The sequence below is a fragment of the Polypterus senegalus genome, chromosome 15 (assembly GCF_016835505.1).
Source record: "Polypterus senegalus isolate Bchr_013 chromosome 15, ASM1683550v1, whole genome shotgun sequence".
NCBI classification, from domain to species: Eukaryota; Metazoa; Chordata; class Cladistia; order Polypteriformes; family Polypteridae; genus Polypterus; species Polypterus senegalus.
The window spans coordinates 73636690-73661460 of NC_053168.1; the positions used below are offsets into that span (position 1 = coordinate 73636690).

The window sequence follows — 24771 nt, forward strand, 5'->3', positions numbered from 1 at the left end:
CCACGAAAGAAAATTTTTGGACTTAGTGCACCGCAACTCAAAAAAGGTTGCCTTTCACTGTTGTATATAAAGAAGCTCTATAAGTCGCATGTAGGTACATAATTATTCCAACTACAGCAACTGCAGCGAAGCGCACGTGGTCTGCTAGTAATATACATAATATTATCACAAAAAGATTAATTTTGATCATTCCACTACAGTTTCCTAATGCAAACATTTTTGCTGGTAGTTCCAAGTCATAGGTGCCCACCTATATGTGAACCACACGATGGCCTTGTGCCCAGTGCTACCAGGACAGACTGCAGCCCTTTGTGACCCTGAATTGGATTATACAAGCGTAAGATTGCTTTATTTTTTACTGATCCATTTTCTTCCATTTATCAGTGACTTAATAAAATAAGTTGTACTGTGTTGTATTCCTAAACTATCATCCTTTAGAATATTTGAATTCAGTGATTTTCTAACTTAAGAAAAAAATATATAAAATATAAAAAATAATTGAATTTGTTTTTCATCACTAGTGATGAGCGAGCTCTACAGAATTTGTCTTGAGTGCAGAGAAAATGAAATGTTCCTGAATTTCGGCTAATTCAGAGAAATTCACTGAAGTCAGTGGCGAAACACTAACTGAACTAGTCTGAGAGAATTATAATGGCACAATGGTGTTTTAAATGTTCCTGAGGGCTAGAGAAGCATCTGTCAACTATGCTGGTCTGATTATTATGGCCAGAAATGTGGCCTGAACTGTGAGGCAGAAAGCCTAACCACTGTGCCACTGAGCCTCCCTGAGATAAAAATGAAATTCCAAGTCCACAATACTCTGAGTCCCTTATCTCTCCCAGCATCTCCGGAGGTCCTATCACTACCACTAACTAACACTCACAGAGCCGGTGAGGCAAGGATTTAGTGCTATCTGATCTAAACTACATAGCAAGGGGCATAATGTGTTTAATAATCCAGTGGTGACACAACATTTAATTAATTCATGTAGAAGAATGAAGTATTTTTATAATATTCTCATTGTGGTCAGATATTCTACCTCTTGTGGTCATGCGAGTGAATGACATTTAGGACCAACTACACGTAGCTGCCCAACTGGCTGTCACCATTTACTTCAAATTAAAACTAAAGCAAACGCTTGATGGCATCAAATACAGAACAAAATAACATCCTTCCATTAAGGTGGGGCTGAGTAATTCTTGAGGTCATTTTAAATTATAGAGGAGCTCTACCTCTCTAGTCACTTGGTCATGAAGTAACGCCTCCTTCTGGGCAGTAATGGCACATGGACAGGCAGAGCAGGGTCAGTTGCCTTCACTGTGGCAGTTTCTCAGTTTTGTGGTGGAAACGGAAGATGGCACAGTTATCCGCAGCACCCCCCCTCTCGGAAGTGCTGCCAGAAGAAGGGACACCTGGAGTACTTCCGGATGCCCATGCAGCACTTCCGCCATACCCGGGAGTGCTGCTGGAAGCTAATTGGAGCCTCACTCCATTCGAGGAGTCAGGAGGAGGAGGACAAAGCTTGTGAGGAGATAAATGGAGGCAGCAGAGAAGAGAGAAGACGACAGAAAGAGAAGAGAAAGAAAGAAGGAACTGAGCAATTGTTGGCTGATTTGTGCACTGAGTGTTGCTTAAAGGCAAAAAGAAGCAAATAAAAGTGTGTTGCTTTTGCACTTGTGTGGTCTGCCTGTCTGTGCCGGGGCTTAAATTCCACACTGTATACACCGTAAATGAATTAGGCATGTGCAAAGTAGATTGGGCCAGTTGTACAGAGGGAAAAATTCAACAAATAAGGTCACCAGAAAACTCAGCAAATTAGCTGTGTAAAACACCCTAGCGAGTTTTGCAGATCAACACTGTTCTTCACATTTGTTATGATAGGTTAAATACCTGCATGAACATTTAAAGGACATTTTGGCCTTTGAATCTCCATAAAGTTTGTCAGGGTTGCTTTGCTGAATTAGTAATATCTTTAATAAAAAATAATATATTGTAATTGAGAGTTGTAGCTGCAAAACTCACTTTAACAATCCATCAAGTTTCTGAAATTGCTTATTTCAGTCCAGGGTTATAACATAAAAATTTTCCCATGCATTTTATTGGAAGATTTTTTGCTGGTCGGGTGAAATTGTCTCTGCATTTGAGGTGTCAGAGTCTCTCCCAGCAGGATCAACCAGGGGCGATCCCTACACAGGAGGCCGTGACAGGACACACTCACTCATACTGGGTCAGTTTAGAGCCAAACAGGCTAACGTGCAACATCCTTTGGATGTGGGATGAAACTGAATTACCTGAATGTGCAGATTTCATAAAGGCAGTGGGAAAATAAAAGCCGAGTTCAGGGAGCTCTGAGGGAACATTGGTAACTAACACCTACTTTAAAGACAGCACTGTTTTCATAATCGAAAAATGTCAGACTAATAGCATGGCACTGTGAAATAAAATCAACAGTAAGGTTATTGCTGATATTACATCCAAAATTATTGGCTTGGTGGGAAGAACATCATCCTATGACTTTTACCCAAAAGGCCATTTTCCTCTTGTTAGTAATGTTAGATATGTCAAATAGAATGAAACCAGACATTTTTCTGAAGGTGTTTGGGGATCTTGGGCACTATGACTCATTTTGGGGAAAGAAACAGATACATTCACTAACTCAAATTGTATGTAACGTTACAGAAAATCAAAGCACTACACCCAATAGCAGCAAAGTCATCATTATGGCCCTCATCAATCATAGTCCGTTACTGCTAGTTCATAAACCATCAGCTTTGTTTGCTTTGCTGTCTGCTGGCCAAAAACTCCTCTTAGCTTTACTATTACACACACTGTGCCCCAGGCTATAAGACTTTGTTCACAGTTTCTGTTTTCTGTCTAACTTTATAAATTTGAAGGTGTGTGAAAAATTTCTACAGCTGGAAACTGACTAGGAGCTGCAAAAATAGTTGATATATCAAGAATAGTACTTTTAAAAGGGACAAAAAAAACATTACCATCAACCAGAATAAGTGGATGCGTAAGTGTTACCACTTATTGTATTTCCACTAGCACCTTCGAATTATTAATGCCTTGAGTTCACTTCAAAATATGCTGTGGTGTTATATAAATGTCATTGTCACATGGGAACAACCATCTCGTAATAATTGGCCCAGGCATTTTGCAGTAAGCCAGACTAACTGGAAAGGAAGCTAATCTCTCTCAAACCCTCTGTGCTATTTCTGTTGATATTGCTTTGTAATAGTTCCCCTTGTTTCCCTTGGAATATTCTTGCATCTACTTTTCTCTTGTTAATTCATTACCAAAAGCTATGTTAGAAACCACTGAAAATTGAAATGTATTCATTATTAATGTTGAAATTTGGCCTCTATCTTGGTACTATAAATTTTTAAATTGAAGATGTGCTGCTGTCATCGCAGTGTTGGATTGTCACAAGTGTTGCTGTCATGCATCTGCCCATAGTGAAGAGCTAAAGGGCCCTAGTGACTGCAGTTCTACCACTGCTCCAGGTGTTGGCGATGTGTCCTAACACCTCTTTCCTTTCCTCCCTCTGCAGACCAGTTGATTGATAGTCATAACACCTCTGGCATCACTTCCGGTGTCTGTCCACCTGGACCCACCTCTTCCTGTACAAAACCGGAATCTCCGCCATCTTGGGACAGTTCTGTCTTGAACTTGCATCTGTAGAGTTGACTCCTTAATATTTGCGTGTGTTTTATTTTTAATCTCGCTGCCTCCAAATATACTGGGGTGGTCGTCTTGACACTCCAACTATTTATCGTTGTCCTCTCTTTCTGTTACACTGCAAACCTAAGAGTTCTCCCAGGGTGCGTTTAGACGATCTGAAGGCTACCATATGTCTACAACATCTACAACATCTGAGAATGCAAAAGATTCTGAAAACATAATGTTTTAAATATTCTCGTACTGAGCTGGTAGCAACTGCACTCACTGCCACTCATATTGGAGGATGAAAAGAGCAATACTCCAGAATGAGGACAAAAGTAAGGTGAAGAGGTTTCAGAACTGGCCTCCTTCCATATAATGAGGAATGTTTGATCACTTTTAGATAAGTTCAATAAGAACATAAGAAATTTGACAAACGAGCAGAGACCATCTAGCCCATTTTTTAGCTAATAGCTTAGCTGTTCCAATATCTCATCCAGATTCTTCTTAAGGGTTGGCAAGGTTTCTGCTTCAAAAAAGTCAGGAGTCAGTCCTTTTTTAGCCAGTGAGGTGCAGGACACGATCCCTGTGTCTTTAATGTGAGACAGCAGCAAACCTACAGCATGCCACTCTATCTCATGGCAAGTCAATGTGAGTTCAGTACTGTGGAATTTTGGGTTTTGCGGAGGATCAGTTTAAATTTCTTATTTGCTTTTTAATGCTGGATGAGCTTCATCTGGTATGATCAGATGGAGTGGAAAAGGCAGAAGACTAGAAATTTGTGTAAATAAGCAATGGTAAAAAAGTCAGCACATTATAATTAAAGCTAAAATATGTGATCCAAACATTGAAATGCTGTCTGAATTCATCCACATTATTGCCGAGGGAGATAAGTTACATTATCCTAATATGACAGGTAGCCTTGGCCATTACCTGGCTAGGATGCCAACTGGATGGAATGACAGGGGGAGAGAGCATCTGTGAGGAGGGCAGCCATCCTGGTTGGCTGTGGCACCATGGATTCCCGCAGGGCACACTGGAATGTGGAGTTGGTACAGTCCTGTAGGGTTCCGTGGGGGCTGCCAGGGGAAGCTGCAGAGCCCTATAGTGGACTACACCTGGGAGTTATTCCAGGTAATAACTGATTAGCCACCTGGTGCACTCCCAGGAGCCAAATAAAATGAGCCACCTCACTTCATTCAGAGAGCCAGAGTCAAGTGGACAAAGCTTCCTGAAAGAGGAGTGGAGAGAAGGAAAAGACTACATTTTGTCTTGTGAACATTGTGCTCTTGTGGAGAGTGAATAAAGCATTTCACCAACTATACTTAAAGGTGTGCTGTGTGGCAATCTGTGCCCTCCCTTTCTGTGTCAGGGTCAGGGTGGCTGTATGCGCATCGGCCATCCACATTAGTTAATGTTTATAAACATGGCAACAAAAATAATTTAGTTTGTTAGCAACACTCTTTTGATGAACCATTCTGACCCTAGAATGCTGGTGATTTCATCCAGGGAACTTTAGTAGGAACAACCCTTTATTGGCATGTTCTGTTTAACTGTTAATACCTTTAAATGTAAACCTGAGGTCCAACTGGGCAGGTCTGACCACATCTTAGCACCACACACAAGCCCATTATTGACAGCACCAGCTCTGCTATTATCCAAGCCAGAAGTTCTTGTGTGTGTTTAGGGAGTTGTGATTTGTTATAATATTTTTATTTTTTTAAGCTTCTATAAAGTTTTCATTTAACCTTCGGGACAAATAAAGTACTATCTATCTATCTATCTATCTATCTATCTATCTATCTATCTATCTATCTATCTATCTATCTATCTATCTATCTATCTATCTATCTATCTATCTATCTATCTATCTAACATCATCAATTGGTAACCTGGCTAATATCTTCACTGTAGTACATACTATATATTTAGATGGAAATCTTGGAAGAGTTTGGAGCCGTGGATACATTTACTCTACTATTGGATATCTCCAAAGCACGTACCATGTTATCAGATATCGGTTTTTCACTCATAATAATGAGCGGAACAAGTTTCATTACTGTCTACTAAGAGATCCTTATAGATCTCTACACTTGAGAGCTCAATTATGCACAATCATGCTATTTCAGCATGTTCTGTCGTGGCCTGGGGGGGGTTCCTTGCCACAGGGTCCTTTCACAGAGAACTTGCAGACAGGTCTGGAGTATTTTGGTTGCCTGCCTTATTGACCGCAACTGTCACAGCCTGCCAAGCAATATATTTATATTTTCCAGCAACTCCAGTGCACTGGGTACAAAATAAAATATTTTCTCTGGCCTCCCCCTCTGTCAGAATCTGTATCACATTTGGAGAGAAATCTTTCTTTAGCTCCAAAATTCAAAGTGGCTGTTTTAACAGAGTGTGTACATTTTGCCATTTATATGCTATTAAATGCTACTATATACAGTATGTTTATAGATTTATGTGGTCATTTACAGTCATGATTACAGACTACAGTGAAATTCTTAGTTGCATCTTCTTATCAACATGCAACACTTCACCTTCCTTACCTGAAAAATCTCAGAATACTTTGCAATACCACTAAAGGACATATTTAATTTCATTTAAATGCTGATAACACAATATCTGAGAGCTTTTTCTGTGTAAGGAACAACATGTGTGTTCACATATGCACAATTTCAAGATTATTTATGAATTTTACAAACAGGCCAGGCAATTAAATTATTGTTTTAGAAAATAATTGTACAATCAGATTAAGGATCATTCTGTGCATGTTTTTATAAATAAGGCTATTAGATTTCAGTTCTAGCACAGCGTCACAAAAAGACTCCAGACAGTCAGAAAGGTTTGGGGCAGCCACCCATATATTATGGTCCTGGCTGCAAAAGGTTGAAATTTGGTTGAGTTGTTTACAAGACTGAGTCCAAAACAGAACTGAATACTTGGAGGTAAGATGGCAGTTTTAAGGGCTGGTAGAGGAAATGATGTCATCTATGCCGGAGCCGGAAGTGACGTCATCAGAGGTGCCGGAGCCAGAAGTGATTTCATCAGAGGTTCCGGGATTTCTCCGGAATGGTCTGTAAGGAACTGAAAGAGACAGTCAGCACACTCTGCCACCCACTGGTCTGATGTAGCATTACACTTACTCAAGCCCTTTAGCTGTCTCCTAATTGCATGTGTGTGACAACAGTTATTTTCCGTTTGGAGTTTGCACATTAGTTCTTTGCCTGATTATGTTTTTCTCTTGGTAATCATGTTCTCCTTCCACATCTTTTGTGTAGTTTAGGTTAATCAGAGACTTTAAATTGTGGTTTAAATTGTGCCCAATGTGGTTCAGTGTCGATGTATGTGGGAGTGTGGCTTGCATTAGACTTGTTCAGCATCCACAGTAATACTTCTTGCATTACAATCAATGCTGTAGTATGTGCTCATTGGAAGGAACTGCAGATCCACAAGCTGAAAATGTTGGGGGACCAAATCGGTTGTCCCTTTTTAATTGTAATTGAAACAAAATGTGCACTTGATGGTGCTAAACAAACAAAAATCGGGGTCCTAGTGTGAGGAACCTTTTTTGTCTGGTAAAGCCTATGAGAGTCACAGTGGGAAGAAACTCCATCCTGTGGTGCGTTCTTGTAATGAGTCACGCATCCTTCCAGGAACTGCAGGATATTTAGTGAGGCGGAGTCATTTGCCCTCACTGGGTGTCTTCTCAGCACTGTGGAGAAAAAAACAGAGGATAAGGTTAATGCCAGTGGCCTCTCTTGACCCAGGATGGAAGTACATACCTCAGGAGAACCTGGAAATTGATCTACTTACGTGCATGAGTGATAAGTACAAGTGGACAGCTGATTTTTTATGTGTGTATATACTATATAGAAGACAGTGCTGACATGTTAGCACATGCAATCAACTGTTTCACTGTACTCTGTAAACGTGGAAACAATGACTCTCTCTATATATAAACCTATGTAAACTCCAACTATAGTCGAATTTCACGTTCAGTGTTGCCTCAAAAATTCTCTGAAAAGTTTTTAAACACTATATATTCTTGAACTCGAAAGGACAATATTAAACTACAAACTTGATAAACTTATTGTGAAAAATTATCATCTTTGAAAACATCAAATATGAGGTGATCATTTTACATTAGCAGTTTGCTATAAACACTAGTAATTTTCCCACTGACCAAGATTTAAATTACATGTTATCAGCCGTCATCCGCCTAACCCAGCATCTTTCCCTTGGGATAATCAGGTTCGGTTTTTGATGGGATCGATTATCTTCTTCTTCTTCTTTTGGCTGCTCCCGTTAGGGGTCACCACAGCGGATCATCTTCTTCCATATCTTTCTGTCCTCTGTATCTTGTTCTGTTACACCCATTACCTGCATGTCCTCTCTCACCATATCCATAAACCTTCTCTTAGGCCTTCCTGTTTTCCTCTTCCCTGGCAGCTCTATCCATAGCATCCTTCTCCCAATATACCCCGCATCTCTCCTCTGCACATGTCCAAACCAATGCAATCTCGACTCTCTGATTTTGTCTCCCAACCGTCTAACTTGAGCTGACCCTCTAATGTACCCATTTCTAATCCTGTCCATCCTCATCACACCCAATGCAAATCTTAGCATCTTTAACTCTGCCACCTCCAGCTTTGTCTCCTGCTTTCTGGTCAGAGCCACCGTCTCCAACCCATTTAACATAGCTGGTCTCACTACCGTCCTGTAGACCTTCCCTTTCACTCTTGCTGATATCCGTCTGTCACAAATCACTCCTAACACTCTTCTCCACCCATTCCACCTTTCCTTCACTCTATTTTTCACCTCTCTTCCACAATCCCCATTACTCTGTACTGATGGGATCGATTATGTCCTTCCTTATTCTTGCTCTGATTTGGTCACCTGTCATCTTCCAGAGAACATTTCTGCATTTAGCTTAGCTCACAGAATCAGTTTCTACATCTCTAAACAATTTCCATTACTTCAATGCTTAGCATTCTCACAAACTGCAATTAAAGAAAATTTCTGCATACAAAAACAAACAACTTTAGATATGTAAATTAGAAACTTCGGGAACTGTGCAGTATGTAGAAAATCTTAATTATACTGTAACTCAAACAGAACAGATGGCTATGTAATTACTTAATTATGCACTGAATTCCGTCTGAGGAGCAAGAAGACAAATGTTCGGTTATCAGGTACAAGTGAGCATCACATTGTAAGTGCTGCAGGCAGGGTGTGGTTGGATTGCCTTTCAGATGTAATGCTTGATGTTTTATTTCTTTTTTTCATTACCCTTTAATTTTTGGTTTTCCTACACTTTGCCCTTGTTAGTAAAGAATGCATTTTGAATTTTTCTTCTCTTTTTGCATTTGTCACCAACATTTGAGTTATTACTCAAGAACGTCAGGTTTTCCTCCCAGTTATCCCTATAGAAACTCAAATACAATATATATACGTTAACATAAGATTCTCAAACACAGCCTGTCCTGGCATCACCAAGTATAAGATGGAAAAAGCCATTAGCCATTAATGAGGCAGCAGTCCATTGCTTGGCCCACTCACACACATCAGCATTCACATCAGTTTTGAATCTCCACTTAACCCAGTCTGCATGTCTTTGGGGATGTGGTAGGGAATCAGGAGTATCTGGCAAAATCACAGTGTAGACAATAACCTAGATTGGGATTCAAGCCCAGCACAATTAGCTCTGTTAGCCAGCAAAGCTAACCACAGTACCGCTGCTGTATGGACTTTCATTAGGAGATCCTTGTTAAGATCACCCAAGGAATAAAGTAAGGGCTCCTTTAGTTCAGTTCTGGATGGCCCCATTGGCTACAGGTCTTTGTTCTAACCATATTTCCTAAGTCTTTGCAGAAAACAGAACTTCTTATTTAATTTTTAGGTTTCATTCTGCCATGTCTGGTGATTCTTATATCTTACTTTTCTGATAATATTGTTCTATGATTTGCAGAGAGCAGCAGATTAATAATTGTATGTCTTTCTGTTATATTCACCTGGCTGAGGTACTAAAGTTTGTTTTGAGTCTTTATTGTACATTTTTTATTTATTTGCATTTGTTATTCTTCATGTTTTAGTATTTGTTTTTTACATTTTATGTATCTGTAGCTAAGCCTGTGTTATGTTCCTTGTGTTTTGTGGGTGGTCTGCCAATTCCTGCCAGACCTGCTCTCTTTCACAATTCCTGTTAGTTCATTTTAAATGCTCCATTAGGGTGTTTGGAGTGTATTTACTCAAGTTTGGTTGCAGAGTGCTCACAGTGGCTGCAGGTTTCTGTTCTAACCCAGTTTTTAAATTAGAAGCCAGCTCTACCTGCTGAAGAAAACAGTTTTAAAATTTCATTTTAGTTAAGTCACTTGTTAAAATCCACTAACCTTAATTGCTTCCTTTAGTAATCACAGGTATTGTGATTTTTCTGTGCCTGTGATTTTTTGGATATTTGATCTTGCGCTCTGTTTTTTGACTGCACCTTGGATTCTGCATTGGGACTTTGTTCGCTAGGATTTCCTTGTGTTACTGACAAATTCTTTATGCCTTTTACACTCTTCAGAGCTTCACAATGTAATAGAGAACTTGTGAGAATAAACATTGTATTTTATGAAGACCTGTGTTTGCCCTTATATCTACCTACTCCTTTTACTTTAATGTTTCTTTGCAAATATTCATGAAAACAAATACTTCATGATGAGCACACATTGATATAAATGGAACCAAGTGGGATGTTGAACCTCTGACTTCTCTGCCATTCATATCTCATTCTTAAGTGGCAGCTGAAAATAAGAAGCAAAACAGTGAATGTAGCTGCTTAAAGTTAAAAGAAGGGTTGCAAATTTTAAGAGTTAACTAAAATTCAAGAATTTCCTTTCAGCGGTAAGAATTATCTTCTAATTTAAAAACCTGCAGCCACTGTTGCCCTCTGGGACCAAACTTGAGTAAATACTGTATAGGTACTGTAAGGGCTGGATCAGCATTGTAGCCAAGTCAAGTCAAGTAAAGCTTTATTGTCATCCTAACAATATACTTACAGTACACAGTAGGACGAAATATCATCCTCCAGAGTCAAAAGGTGCAAAACACAAGATATATATATATATATATAACTATGATAAAAAAAAAAAAAGAAAAAATATTCAGTGTTATGTAGTGCTATGTAATCCAGAGAGGGTAAGGAGTAAAGAGTCCAGTGTGGAGGAGGACAGCATGGTGTTCAGGCGCCGGACTGCTTGAGGAAAGAAAATATTGCACAATCTAGCAGACCTGCTCCTGATGCTGCAGATTCGTCTTCCAGATGGAAGAGGAGTAAACATTTGGTGGGAGGGGTGCTGGGGATCAGCCATGATGCTAGTGGCTTTATGAAGAGGATAGTTCCTTACCCGGACAGGAAGCCCCTAAAAGGCAGACAGGCATCTCGACCAACGAAGAGAGAAGAATGAGACCCAGAAGTGATGACCAGAACAGAGGGTCGGACAGCCCATTGAAGAATGAAAATGTCGCTGGGGGCTTTTTCCTCCCCCAGCATGCTAGGTGGCAGCAGCCCCAGATATCAGTCCCCAGGGGGAAGCCAGCAGGTCATGCCGGGAGATGTGGTCTGGCAGAAAAGCCCTGCAGGGGTCACTGGGTGCCGTAAGACGGCGCTGTAGGAGGACAAGCTCCCTATCATAATGGACTTCTTTGTGACCCGGAAGTGCTTCCGTTGGGCAATCACCCTGGCACTGGAAGTACTCCCGGGTCTGTTATAAAAGGCGAGTCAGACCTAGGAGGAAGAGAGACAACACTAAAACTGGAGGTGGGCAGTGCAGTGGTAATTGTTGGAAGGGAGAGAGATTTTGTGTCTTGGAGAGAGTAGCCTATTTTTTGGTACTATTTTGTCACATTATTTGAACCCGACATTCACTGTGAGTTCTTGTTTGGGTGTCTGGGGCTCACTGTCACCCCGGTTTGTATCACAACTGTTATGCAGCTTTCTATTTTTTTATCCTTCCTGCTACAATATGTTGCAAGTAAAAGTAAAAAGTTTTAATGGTTCAATACGCTTTGCTGGGAAGACAACAATGAATATTTTTTATTTGCTGAAAAACTAAATTGGCCCATTATCAGTGAATCAATGTGTCTCGTGATGAACTGGAGTCTCAACCAGGATCGGTTTCCTTTTTGTATCTCGTGATGCCATGATAAGATTCACCTCCATGCAATCCTGAACTGGAGTAGTTTATTAGCAAAAATAATTAATGGATGAAAATTACAACATTAGCCACTAAACCACAAAGAAAAAGACAGAGCTGCAGACAGATAGAAAGACACTAGCCAAATTAAGTAAAGCAACCCGTCATTCATGTAACAACTTAATTAGAAAGTATAGGAATACATAATAAATGTAATCTGATATCATTACAGGAATAGAAAAATCTGAAGACTTCCGATTCACTGCTCCTAGCAAGAATGTTGGATCAAAAGCAGCACATTCCAAATCTGAGTAAGTAATTAACCATTGCTTGTCAAATGGTTTTATGTGTTTCTTAATAGTTCACAATTCCTTGGTCCTCTTTGAGTCCAATTTCCTTTGAAACTGAAAGGGTTTTTAAAACTTTGAAATTAGAATGATTTTAGAAATTTCCAGAAACACTAACATTCTGAAATTGATCTTGGGAATGAGGTAGGCTCAACATAATGACTTCACATTGCAGGTGCATAATTCCAATCTAATTTTCTTTACAGTCAGAAAAGCCAGTCCAACCAATGGCTCCAGGATGCTGCATCACAGATGGTCTTTGCTGATAAAGAGCAGTCTTTTGGGAGAGGTATAGGAAGGCCTTCAGATCTGCTTCAGAATGATCAGAATCTATTCCAGGCTTTCAGCTCTGTGACAGGTGGCCAAGTAAACCCTCTCCAGCAGGTGCCAGTTGAAGAGCTGAATGAGGAAGCATTTCTACAGCAGTTAATCCAAAGCATTAACAATAAGGTAAGACTTCCTTTTACATTAATTGATTGGGAGCATTTACCTCATATTACAGGCTTCTTCAATCTGCGGCCTCTAATTAGGTGTTCTCCCAGCACCTTCCTAAAATTTCCTGGACTTGAAATGTCATGCCTTGATGGCAAATACCATCCTCATAATTATGTATATCATTATGTACAGCACAATGATCCTCTAGTGCAGATGTGCTAAAAAGTATTTTAAGAAATGAGAGTGCTCTTGAAAAAAAGGAGACACTCAAATAAGAGAACAGCTAGTTGGATTTTAGAAGGTGCATTCAAAAAAAGTGATGATGATATACGTATTCATAGAAGAAAGAGGGTGCTCAGTATATGCACAATGTGTGAAAAATCACCAGGCAGAAATTGGGGGAATTTCCTACTGAAAGAAGTGGGAATCAACTTAAAAATGGGTGCATTAAAAAGAAAAAGGAAGAAGGAAGGGCAGAGTTTCAGGTCAGATGAAAGTTTAGATGTTCAGATTAGAGATTGCAAATGCAATTGTGTGCTACAAAATGGGCTGCTCCAATTACCAAATCTGCTTAATCTAATTTTAGGATTAAGAGGAAATGCATCAAGTTCACGATAGAAACCGAACCTGACCAGGGCGCCAAACCCACACTCACACAGACATAGAAATACTGCTTACCTTCTCGTGCCATAACCTGTACTTATTTCTAGTCAAAGTCAAAATATGGGACTGTTTCTGTTGCTGTTTGGAACTGAGTGCAAATTTACGAGCTACTCCCATAGCATTGTGCTACTTGCTGTAGTCTGGCAGTTTCCATGTCTGCTAGTGGCCTTCTCAATATTTGTCTCTGTAGATGTTGATCTTCTTAGCAGAAGACTGTAGTCATTAAGGATATTTAAAGCTGAACATTTTATACACAAGCTCTCCATTTCCTTTAAACTGTGGAAGCCTCACAAACATTCAGTGTATGTTTCTATAATAAGTGATAAGTTACGTTGCACTGCTCAGATAATGTACTTTACTGATACGTCTGCAGTGGGAGATTACATTTTCTTGGTCTAACAACTACAGCTTATCCACCAGGTTGTTACTCATTTCCACCATTTTTGCAGCTTATGGCCTCATTCTCAATTTGTTCATTTTCAAAATGACTTATTAATGTTCATGCTGGTTTATACAAATGAAGGCCATCTGCAGAAGTGAAGTGAAAGGAGCAAAGTTCATCAAAGCTTGAAAAAGTCACATTTAGCAAGCACGCTATAAAGCTCAAGTGCTTGCCGGGCATTGGGGCTGTGAGTATAATCAGTTTCATGCAATTGATCCAGTAACATCCACCCCTCATCTCATCTGAAACCTTGTGGAAAATACTGACGTAGGGACTACAATTCCCATCAGCCCGTGTGCTGCGCCAGATCATTTTATCAGTGCTCACATATATTATCAAATTTTGCATATAATCAAGGGTAGCAACTGCTGTATTTTTTTCTCAACCACTTTGAAATAACAAATTCATTGTCTCTCTGCATTACAGTGTTTATTTTCCAGTACATTTTTTTATCCAATTTTGAATTGCATTTAGACATGTTGCATTTACTAAATACACTTTTCCCTCATTTATTTTAATCCGGACACTTTTCTGAGAAATGTGTTGCCAAATCCTGAAGCAGCTATCATACTTACTTTTTTTCTTTCTAACACTTTCTCTCTCAATTAAACTTAGAGACTCCAAAACTCAAATACTTTTTTTTTAGTAAATACTGTTATTGCAGACTTGCACATGAACCATAACATATTCTAAAGGAAGCTCAGCTATTTTGCTTATCATTACTTATTGTGATGTTACATTTGACACAATTTATGAAGTGAGTTTTAGGCAACCTTACAATGGTTGTCCATTTTACTGTCCCCACCATATGTGATAATAAATCTGAGATTAACTGATTACACTACATTTTTTAGCAGTGAATAATCTTGCATTTTTTGAAAATGCCAAAGCAGTTGTCCACATGCCTATAATCATTAAGTTCACAATAACAATAAATGATCAGTGTTAAGTTAAATTTAAATAAACAAAGAAAAAAATAAATGAAAAAAAATAAAACACAGCAAATTAAATGATGGAGTCAAGCCATGACTGAACAGAATGAATTGCAATTTTTTTGTATAGCTGATGGAAATGCTGTTTATCACGATGTGATAAGAGAACAGGATGGTGCTTTGTAAAGTATAAGTAATTAGTAAATTGTTTTATGTTAGCAGATATTTAATTCAAATCCAGTGTATAATGAAGCAGTACTCATTTTAGGGTTTGATGCCAATGGAGAGTCGAGATTTTTAGAAGTTTTTAGCTTTGAATAAATCATCTTTAAATGACCTTTGCAACATTACCGAATCCCACTATTGGTGATGTCCTTTAATACGTTGTTCTACTAAAATCACTTTCACACCAACACAATCAAGAACTAACCTGTATGTGGCATGTTGAACAGTAAGCAGCATCTATCCATCCATTATCCAACCCGCTATATCCTAACTACAGGGTCATGGGGGTGTGCAGGAGCCAATCCCAGCCAACACTGGGCGCAAGGTAGGAAACAAACCCCGGGTAGGGTGCCAGCCCACCGCAGTAAGCAGCACAAGTTAACTAATAATATTAGCCCCAGTTAAAAAAATATGCATATTGCATACAGAACAGTATTTATTTATTTATTTATATAGTACTTCTGTACATCCAATTAACCAAAAAGAGCATAATTGAGGCCCATTGTAACACAGCTAGTAGATCATAACTACTAACAGAATTGAAAGAAGTAACTATTTAGAAAATAGTGTCAATCTTATCTACAAACTTGGATTTTAATTTGCATTTTATTTTAGAACCATTGCTCTGTGTGTTTCAGTAATATGATATAATATATAAATGTCTACGCTTGGAAGTGTATGTGTCTGTCTGTCTGTCCCAGAAATGAGAGGTGGAGTTGGGGTAAGGGCTCCGCCAAATGAGGAAACAGAAAACTCTCCTAGCCTCTAATAACACATGTGAGGCCAGCACGTCAGCAAAACGAAACCTCCGAAGAAAGATAAAGTTGCTTAGCCGCTAACATCGGTAAAACGGTATCCCTTCTACTTTTCCTCCCGCAACTAAAACAAGCAAGGCGAGCACGTCAGCATAACGAGTCCTCCCTGGAGAGAGATGCCCAGAGTAGTTCCTTTCAATTACCTGACATCTCTACATTTCAATTTTTTTCTGACAGTTTCAATACTTTCTAGGACCCCAGGCTTTTTACAGCACAGGATTACACAGTTAGTATAATATAATATTGTTATATAAAGCAGACCCATTTTGTCTGTCCAGGATTTTAAATCACCTTTAGCTCACCATCCGTTTGAACTTTTGACCTGAAATTTGGTACAAATATACTACATGATGCCTGCTATCCACTTTCAGGGTGATTATTGACCTCCAAGGTTATTCCTCTTTTTATTTTTATTTTATTTTATTTTAGAATCAACTTTCTGCAGTGGCCAGCAGGGCGACCGTGTGGCACATGCTTGCTAGCGCCGTTCTCATTTCCTACCACCTTTGCCGTCACTTCACCTACCTTTTCATATCTTAAATCGTTCTTGAGATAGGTGAAAGACTTAAGTGCCAGCTTAAGTGAAAAATAAAGGAAAACATACTAAATAATTGCAATACAAACACTGACTTAATCAGTTTTAACGTGAAAAGATGCCAACGAAAGAAAAGAAGAAGTGGGCTGCAAGGGTGGAGAAAAGAAGAGCTGCTCAAGAAGAAACAAGCGCATCAACCTCTGAGCAAACGAATGCTAAATGTACAGAGAAAGAGGATGAAAACTAGGAATGCTCAAGTCAAGTGTATTCACTGCATGCACGTTATCGTGCAGCGCGCCATTTCTGGTATAATATAATATAATATAATATAATATAATATAATATAATATAATATAATATAATATAATATACTGCGGTGGGCTGGCTGGCCCTGCCCTGGGTTTGTTTCCTGCCTTGCACCCTGTGTTGGCTGGGATTGGCTCCAGCAGACCCCCGTGACCCTGTAGTTAGGATATAGCGGGTTGGATAATGGGTGGATGGATGGATAATATAATATAATATAATATGCATTAAGTATATTATTTTGTTATTATAAATGAACACTCATAACTATGCTTATCATTTACCCTCTATAATTTGTTTTTTGTTTTGGAGCTCAGCCTAGTGGTATTTTTATGTAAAACACTGACAGGAATTTTCAGTCATCCATTCATGTTTCAAACCTGCTTATTTCAAAACAGAGTTGTTAGGGACAAGAGTCAATTTGATATCATTAAAAAGAAGGCAAAAATCATCCCTGGATTTGGTGCCAGTTTACATTTCCTCGCAGGGCACCTGAACAACAGTTTAAATGCTTTTAGATGATAAACATAAAGACAAAAATATGACAAAAATACAGAGTAACGCAGGATCAGTTGCAATGCCCAATTAATTCAGTATATTTTATTAACAAAATTAAGAGACTGAAGTGCCCGTAAATGGTGTGTACACAGTTCATTGACTGTTCTGCTCCAGCTTAGGTAGGCTTTTCTTGATTGATTCATGGAAAAAGCAGGTTAAATAGTCGTTGGATAGTTTGACATATTGATTTTAGGGAAATAAAAATAAGTTTAAGAGACTGTTCACCTGATTTTAAGATTTATTGATATAATAGCTTTCAGCATTATTTGTAAACTCACTAGTGCAGATAAGTGCAGAGCTCTTCCTCACTGAAATAACCGCCTTCCTTTAGTTTCCATATCTTCTTCATGTTTGAACATGTTTGGTTTTCTCCCAGTAGCCTCAGACAAGTTTCTTTAATTAAATGCTTGTCAGGCTATAGACTCACATTGTTAGTAGAAATGTAACCCTCATCTTTAATTAAGATAAATGAGATATGAAACTGGATTAATAGGTATAGAGAAATACAAATTAACTAATCATATTGACCTACTATACCTGAACGTGCTGGCATGTGTTTGACATTTTTATACTCTTGTTGTGCCCTTGTCATCATTAAAATGAAAGAGCTCCTTTCGGATGTAGGCGTATCGGCTGTCAGGGATATCACAGGTTGCATTTCCTGGGTCACATGTGCAGTAGAAGTAGCTAAGTGAGATTTTCAAGAAAGTCACAGATTTAACACACAGTGTCTGTCAAGGGGTGTTTATACTAGAATGTTAACTGCAAATACGTGCAGGTCTCTTGTGTTTGATTACATTGTTCAATTGGTTTTAGTATTGTTTTAGTACAGATGACTATCAATTTTAATGTTACACTTAAAAATAATCTTTTAGTAGGATGTATGCATTTCTTGATGGAACTGACTGTACCTAAATACAAAAAAGTGTGTTTATATGTTCTGTTATTTTAAAAAGTTTCACATCTATATGCAAAATATCAAAATGAAGAAAGAATTTAAATGTCTGTTCTGTTTCAGGTTCTTCCTTTAACAAATTTGTTAAATTTGTCCCCCACAAACAACCTTCATCAGCATGCTCTTCGTGACCATATTTAGTTTCATCTCTAAAGAAACTGTAGAGCATTTCTAGCAATACATTTTCCAAATAATGGAGTTAAGGCTGGATTTGGCCACCATGGGATAGAATAAACAACTCCAGCCCCTGAAAGCATGCCAGTCTTTGATTTTTGTTTCCTTTTGACGTCAATACCCACAGCTCTTTAAACTAAAGAGATTTTAATTTGTCAGAAAAAAAAATATTGCATTCCCATACTTTCCTTGCTTTTCATCATGGTGCAGTATGGCTTGTTTGGTGAACAAAATCCTTTTGAATCTGCAAAATGCAACAGGGTGAAATACACAAACGAAAAATATAACACTCTGCAACTTTCAAGCGCAAATAATTACCCTTATTTCATTTACTAAAGAAATAAAAAATTACAAAGTCAAATTCCCTTCTTGGGAAAAATAAAGTTCTATCTATCTATCTATCTATCTATCTATCTATCTATCTATCTATCTATCTATCTATCTATCTATCTCTTATACTATCTTCCACATAACTTACTTATATTCTTTCCTTCAATTTTTTTATGATCAGTTTACTGTATACCTTGGGGACTGCTACATCTGCATACAATGATTCTTTCTTCTTAAATTGGAAATTACATGATGTAAATATGGTACTCAAAGGTGAGATAGCAGTTCATAGTAAATTTATGATCACAATTCACCTGCTTAGTTTCTAATCTGACAGTGTACACTATGTAAAGTCGATTGTATGTGCTATAGAGTAAAAACACTACAAAAAAAGTGTTTTTATATGAATCTTTGAAAAATTGAACTTACTAGACAGTTAATAATAGAACAATTTCCTGCCACTCAGATGTAAGCACCATAAAGAATTTGCCACCAGTATTGTGCATACAATTTGATAAGGGCAATGACCTAAAGATAAAGCTGGACCATTCAGAAAAACAAATAATGTGCATTACTGATAGGGTTCTAGCTTGCACATGACCACTTGATAATAACTCCATACCTTGGAAATTATCTTAGAAGTGCACTATTAAAATTCACTACTTTTAAAAAGCAGTCAGTTTCTATAAGTATATAAAGGATACTATTATTCACTTGATATCAGCAAACTGAGAGAACTGCAAATTCCCCAAGGTGGTTTTCAAAGATATGAGAAAGAAGTTTGAGGCCACTCTTAAAAATACTATTTTCTCTAAGTACAGTGCCCTTGATAATGTTTGGGTCAAAGACACATTTTTCCTTGATTTATCCCTCTCAGCCACAGTTTAAAATTACAAATCTAACAATTCACACATGATTAAAGTGCACATTACAGACTTTAATTTAAGGGTATTTGCATACATTTCAGTCGCATCATCTGGAAATGACATTTTTTACGCATGGTCCTCCCTATTCTGGGCAGCACAATGTTTAGGACAACTAGTGCCACAGGTGTTTGTGATAATTGAGGTGTGTTTCATTGCTTCATTAGTGCAGCTATAAGATACCTCAGCCTGCTTCTACCCTTTGAAGTCTATAGTTGCCATTGTTCAACATGAGAACAAAAGCTGTGACAGTGAAACTCAAAGAAACCATTCTGAGGCTGACAAACGAGAATAACACCATTAGAGACAACAATAAAACCTTAGCATGACCTAAATCAGCTGTCTGGAATATGATTAAGATGAAAGAACACACTGGTGAGCTCCATAATCTCAAAGGGACTGGTTGGCCAAGGAAGACCTCCAATGCTGATGACAGAAGAATCCTCACTATGTTAAGAAAAAGCCCTAAATGTCCATCCAACAGATCAAAAACAGTCTTCAGGAGGCAGATGTCTGTGTGTGTGTGTGTGTGTGTGTGTGTGTGTGTGTGTGTGTGTGTGTGTGTGTGTGTGTGTGTGTGTGTGTGTGTGTGTGCCATTGTCGACTGTCCTCAGAGAACACCATGAACAGAAATAACGAGGCCACACTGCAAGATGCAAACTACTAGTTAGCCACAAAAACAGGATGGCCAGATTAGTGTTTGTGAAAATGTACTTACTGTAAAAGTGCCTGCACAATTCTGGACAGAGAAGACAAAGATGAACCTGTATCAAAGTGATGACAAGATCAATGTGTGGAGATGAAAACTCCAAAAAAGATCCAAAGTATACCACCTCATCTGTTAAACATGGTGGTGGGGGTGTTATGACTTGAGCATGTAAGGCCACCACAGGTACTAGCACACTTATCTTCATTGATGATGTAACTGCTGACGCCAGTGGCACAATGAATTCTGAGGTATGCAGAAACATCTAATCCGCTGAAGTTCCATTAAATGTCTCCAAACTTATTGGATGATATTTCATCCAACAACAAAATAATGAGCCCAAACATTCTGCTGAGGCAACACAGGAGTTTTTCAAAGCTAAAAAATGGAAAGTTCTTGAATTTCCAAGCCAGTCACCAAATTTAAATCCAACTGAATATGCATTCCATATGCTGAGAGAAAACTTAAGGGGAGAAGACCCTGAAACAGGCAGGAGCTGAAGATGACGCCATTAGAGGCTTAGCAGAGCATCACCAGAGAAGATCCTGAACACCTGGGGCCTCATGAATAAACAGTGCGTACGCACAAAAATGTTGCGTACTCCCGTTTCCACGCTCAAATCACGATGTATAAAACCTAAACTTGGCATAAAGCCACGCACATTTTCAATCTAGCTAAATGCCTGACGTACGCAGGTTTGCAAACTGGCAGCACCCAGCGTCAAAGCAGTGCTTTTGTTCCAGTGTGGTTTCCCTTTCTTTTATAGATCCACATCCCTGATGCGGCTTTATCAAATACGCTGAAATTAACAACATATTGTTTTTTAGTTTAAGGCATTTGATTGCAATTAACCTGTAACAATTTAATGGCCAAATTATTCCAAATACCATAGCTGCTTTAGCATTGTTCCTCTCAATGCACCACTCAGACTATTTATCCCACTGTATCTGAGTGTGCAATCTGATCGGAAAGAGAATTATTGGTATGCAGCATCAAGCACATGCTGCCTCAGCCATGCTGTCTATTGAACTGCTCTCAAAGGCAAACAATTCAGAGCCTTTCCTTGTGGTTCAGAAACAGTTTCATCCCAAGAACTTTAAATGCACTCAATCAGTCCATCAAGTGCTCCTTGTAGAAATGTTTGTGCTTATTAGTACAATTACTTCACTGTAAACTTGTGATAAAGTTATAATATTGCACAATCTGAGCCACTTTATAAAGCGTGTCTTTACATATGATGACAATATCATTTTTAAGATACAATGCAGCAAAATATGTTTATAACAATATACAGATAAAATGTTAACATCATTTAAATAATCTATATTGTTAATAATTAAACGTGAGGACACAGTGTTGCAGCGTTAGCAAGGAGCTGGCGCCCCGTTCAGGGATTGTTCCTGCCTCGCGCTGTATTCTTGCTGGTGCTGGCGCGACCCTGGAAGGATAGATGGATAGAATAATTAAACATGTACTACAAAAATATTTCAATGTTCCTTAAAAATTTTGAATAATTGGCATTCTAAGCTTACAGATGGCTTAACATCTATTACAGAGCTGATTGTGTGGCGATTGGGTACATGGAGAAAGAAAAGGAAGGACGGGAATTGGGAGTTAGTACGTTTGAAAGAGACAGTACTGCTGCAATAAATGATTTTATCGAAGGTCGCGCACGGCGCAGCAAGCATCTTGCATGAGGCAGTCTATGGACAGGGCGCCAGCTCGTCACTATCACTGTGCCACCATGTTCCCATGTGTAATAACATGCTCTAACTCCTATCATCATGAAAATGATATCAAGCATGCATCTCAGTAATTTTAATTATTCAGAGCGCTGTCGTATCACAAATGTAATGGATTCTGTGTCTAGTCAGAGGAAGAGAAAGACCATTTAATAAGCACGTAGTGATTCACACACATAGAGCACATAGAAGAACACATAGAAAACAAAGAATGCTACTATAGTTACGATGGGATTTGAGAAACTAGTAAATTAAACGATTTAAAGATGAAGTTTATGATGTTCTACTTTATTGACAAAATAAACTATGTGATTAAAGTGGAAATGTTGAGATTAAAGTTGACATTTCGAGCTTGACACTCGATGTCACATGCATTACTTTTCACACTGACCGGGATTTATGGAGTGGAAGAACATGGTAGTTGGCAAATGCACAGATTTATGCATCTGGATTTTTTTGTGCATGTGCACATTTCCGCTTTTGTCCTTACACCATGTTTTAGTGTGAATTCTACACACGGCGTTATGCATGAGGCCCCTGGTGATGAAAGTCTGAAATGTGCTCTCTAATCACATCTGAATTGTTCGATTAGTAAGCAGAGGGGTAAATCAAGAAAAAGTGTCTTTGTCCCAAACATTATGCAGGGCACTGTACATGTAGGTGGGTCAGAGACACTATCGTACAGTCATCAGTGTTGCTGGTTCACCGTGATTTTTGAGTTCAGCTTTTGGTCTGGGAATATAATTTGCCCTTTTTTTCCACATCTCCATACATTTATCTAAGGGTACTCCAGTTTTGTCCTTCATCTCAAGACATGCTTATTGATATGAAGAATCTGTAAGCCTCTTGGACCTGTTCTGGCCACACCCTTTTCTTCATTGACTATAGCATAATTTTTTGTAAATCTTTGCATGGCTGTGGCCATATTTATTACAGACAACTGATGCATTATGTCATCACTTCCCACCTATATGAGATGGCTGCAATAGGTTCAAATATCCAAACATAGGATTGGACTAAATTATTTCAACTTCTAGTTGGGAGTGAGGGACAAATGATCTATCCATAACTTTAGTTAGGAATTTCTGCTACATTTATTTTGACTACTATTTTGTTTAGCATTTCTGGTTTTAAAGTTTAGTTCTGACAGATTCTTCTGGCGGTTTTTACCCTGGCTTGTCCATTGACTAATATTTCTATTAGTTTCTTTGAAGCTTGTCCATCTCTTGGTCATTTTCTCACATTTTATCTTACTCTTTTCTTTTGAAGTGTCAATAGCAGCTGGATTTTTTTTTCAATTTTTGACTATATATTGGCTCAGCACTAATAACTATGTGTGTGTAAATATGTCCTGTAACAAGCTGGTGCTAGCCTTACATCTGATGTGGATGGGACAGATTCTGGCCCCAATCACCCTAAAGTGAACTAAGCACCTACAATAATGGATGGCTGTGGTTGGTGTACTAAAACATTTCTCAGATGACTCTGATAAAATGTGAAATGCTCCAGGCTAAATGAATGATTGCTCATTAAATTAAATATACTGATCATGTGTGATGAAGAATCACACTGTAAACTAAAATCAGGAATGAAGGAGAATTGGTTTAGAAATAAAAAGTTTTAAGCTAAGAAAATTATTGCCAACTAAATGGAGACTCCTATTAGTAAATCAGTATGCAAAATGGCAAGGTAAAAAAAAAGCCCTGGAAGTCAGGGAGTTCAAACCAGTGCATCTAGAAGGACTGCACCTGTGTGTTTTTTGGAAGCCCGAGGTGAGGCTGGCACAGTCAATGGAGCAGTTGAAAGCAATGAATCGGTCTCTGTTCTTGAGGTTATAATTTTTAATAAGTGTTGGATTGGTTGGTTATTTCAAAAAATTCAGTATGTCCTGCTCTCTTAACTTGCTGTCTTCATCTCTCTCTCTTTCAGCTGCCATGGGTTGAATTGTCCATAAAATAAATTTACAGAGGCAAATGTTTGGGCGATCACATTAATCCTTCTACTAGCCAAAATAATCTTTCTTATCATTTCTGATATCGCTAATATTGTGTTAATGAGCGAAATGTACACCACTAACCTTAGCAACACAATCTCAAGAGCAGTAGGGTAACATGTTAAAAGTAATGTACGTTATGTTGTCCAATTACTTTTTAAAGTAATGAGTAACCTATCACAATGCTTATCTTATTCTTCTAAAAATACCTGTGAGGTTTACGGCAAGAAGCAGACACGCCAGGGGCCTCATACATAAACGGTGCGTACGCACAGAAATGTTGCATAAGAATGTTTCCACGTTCAAATCGCGATGTATAAAACCTACACTTGGCGTAAAGCCAAGCACTTTTCCACAGTACCTCATACCCTGTCGTACGCAAGTTCTCCGCTCGGTTTTGCAGACTGGCAGCACCCAGCGTCAAAGCAGTGCTATTGTTCCTGTGTGGTTATCCTTTATTTTCCTGACACGGCTTTTTAAATACACTTAAATTAATTGCATATTTTTTATTAGTATAATGCATCAGATTGTAATTAACCTGTAACAATATAATGGTCCAGGGAATAGCCACAGTATTCCAAATACCATAACTGCTTTAGCGTTGTTACTCTCTTTGCACCTTTTTTTTCTTCTTTCAGCTGCTCCCTTTAAGGGTTGCCACAGCGGATCATCTTTTTCCATATTACTCTCACTGCACCACTCGGAGTATTTATATCACTGTATATGAGTGGGGAATCACAGCAGCTGCTGATCGGAAAAAGAATTATCAGTATACAGCATCAAGCCCACACTGCCTCAGCCACGGCAAAACGTTTCAAAGCCTTTCCTGTACGGACCTCGCGGTTCAGAA

At 38.6% G+C, this 24771-nt stretch overlaps 1 protein-coding gene across 3 annotated transcripts in view; it reads left to right on the forward strand.

Annotated features, from left to right (window-relative positions):
• The window catches only part of LOC120515667 (trichohyalin-like), a 974785-nt gene that overhangs the window by 798749 nt on the left and 151265 nt on the right, over positions 1 to 24771 (forward strand). For all 3 annotated transcript variants that reach the window (XM_039736884.1, XM_039736886.1, XM_039736885.1), the window contains 2 exons: positions 12076 to 12154; positions 12397 to 12640. In XM_039736884.1, coding sequence (XP_039592818.1) covers positions 12076 to 12154; positions 12397 to 12640 — 323 coding nt within the window. The remainder of the gene's footprint in view (positions 1 to 12075; positions 12155 to 12396; positions 12641 to 24771) is intronic.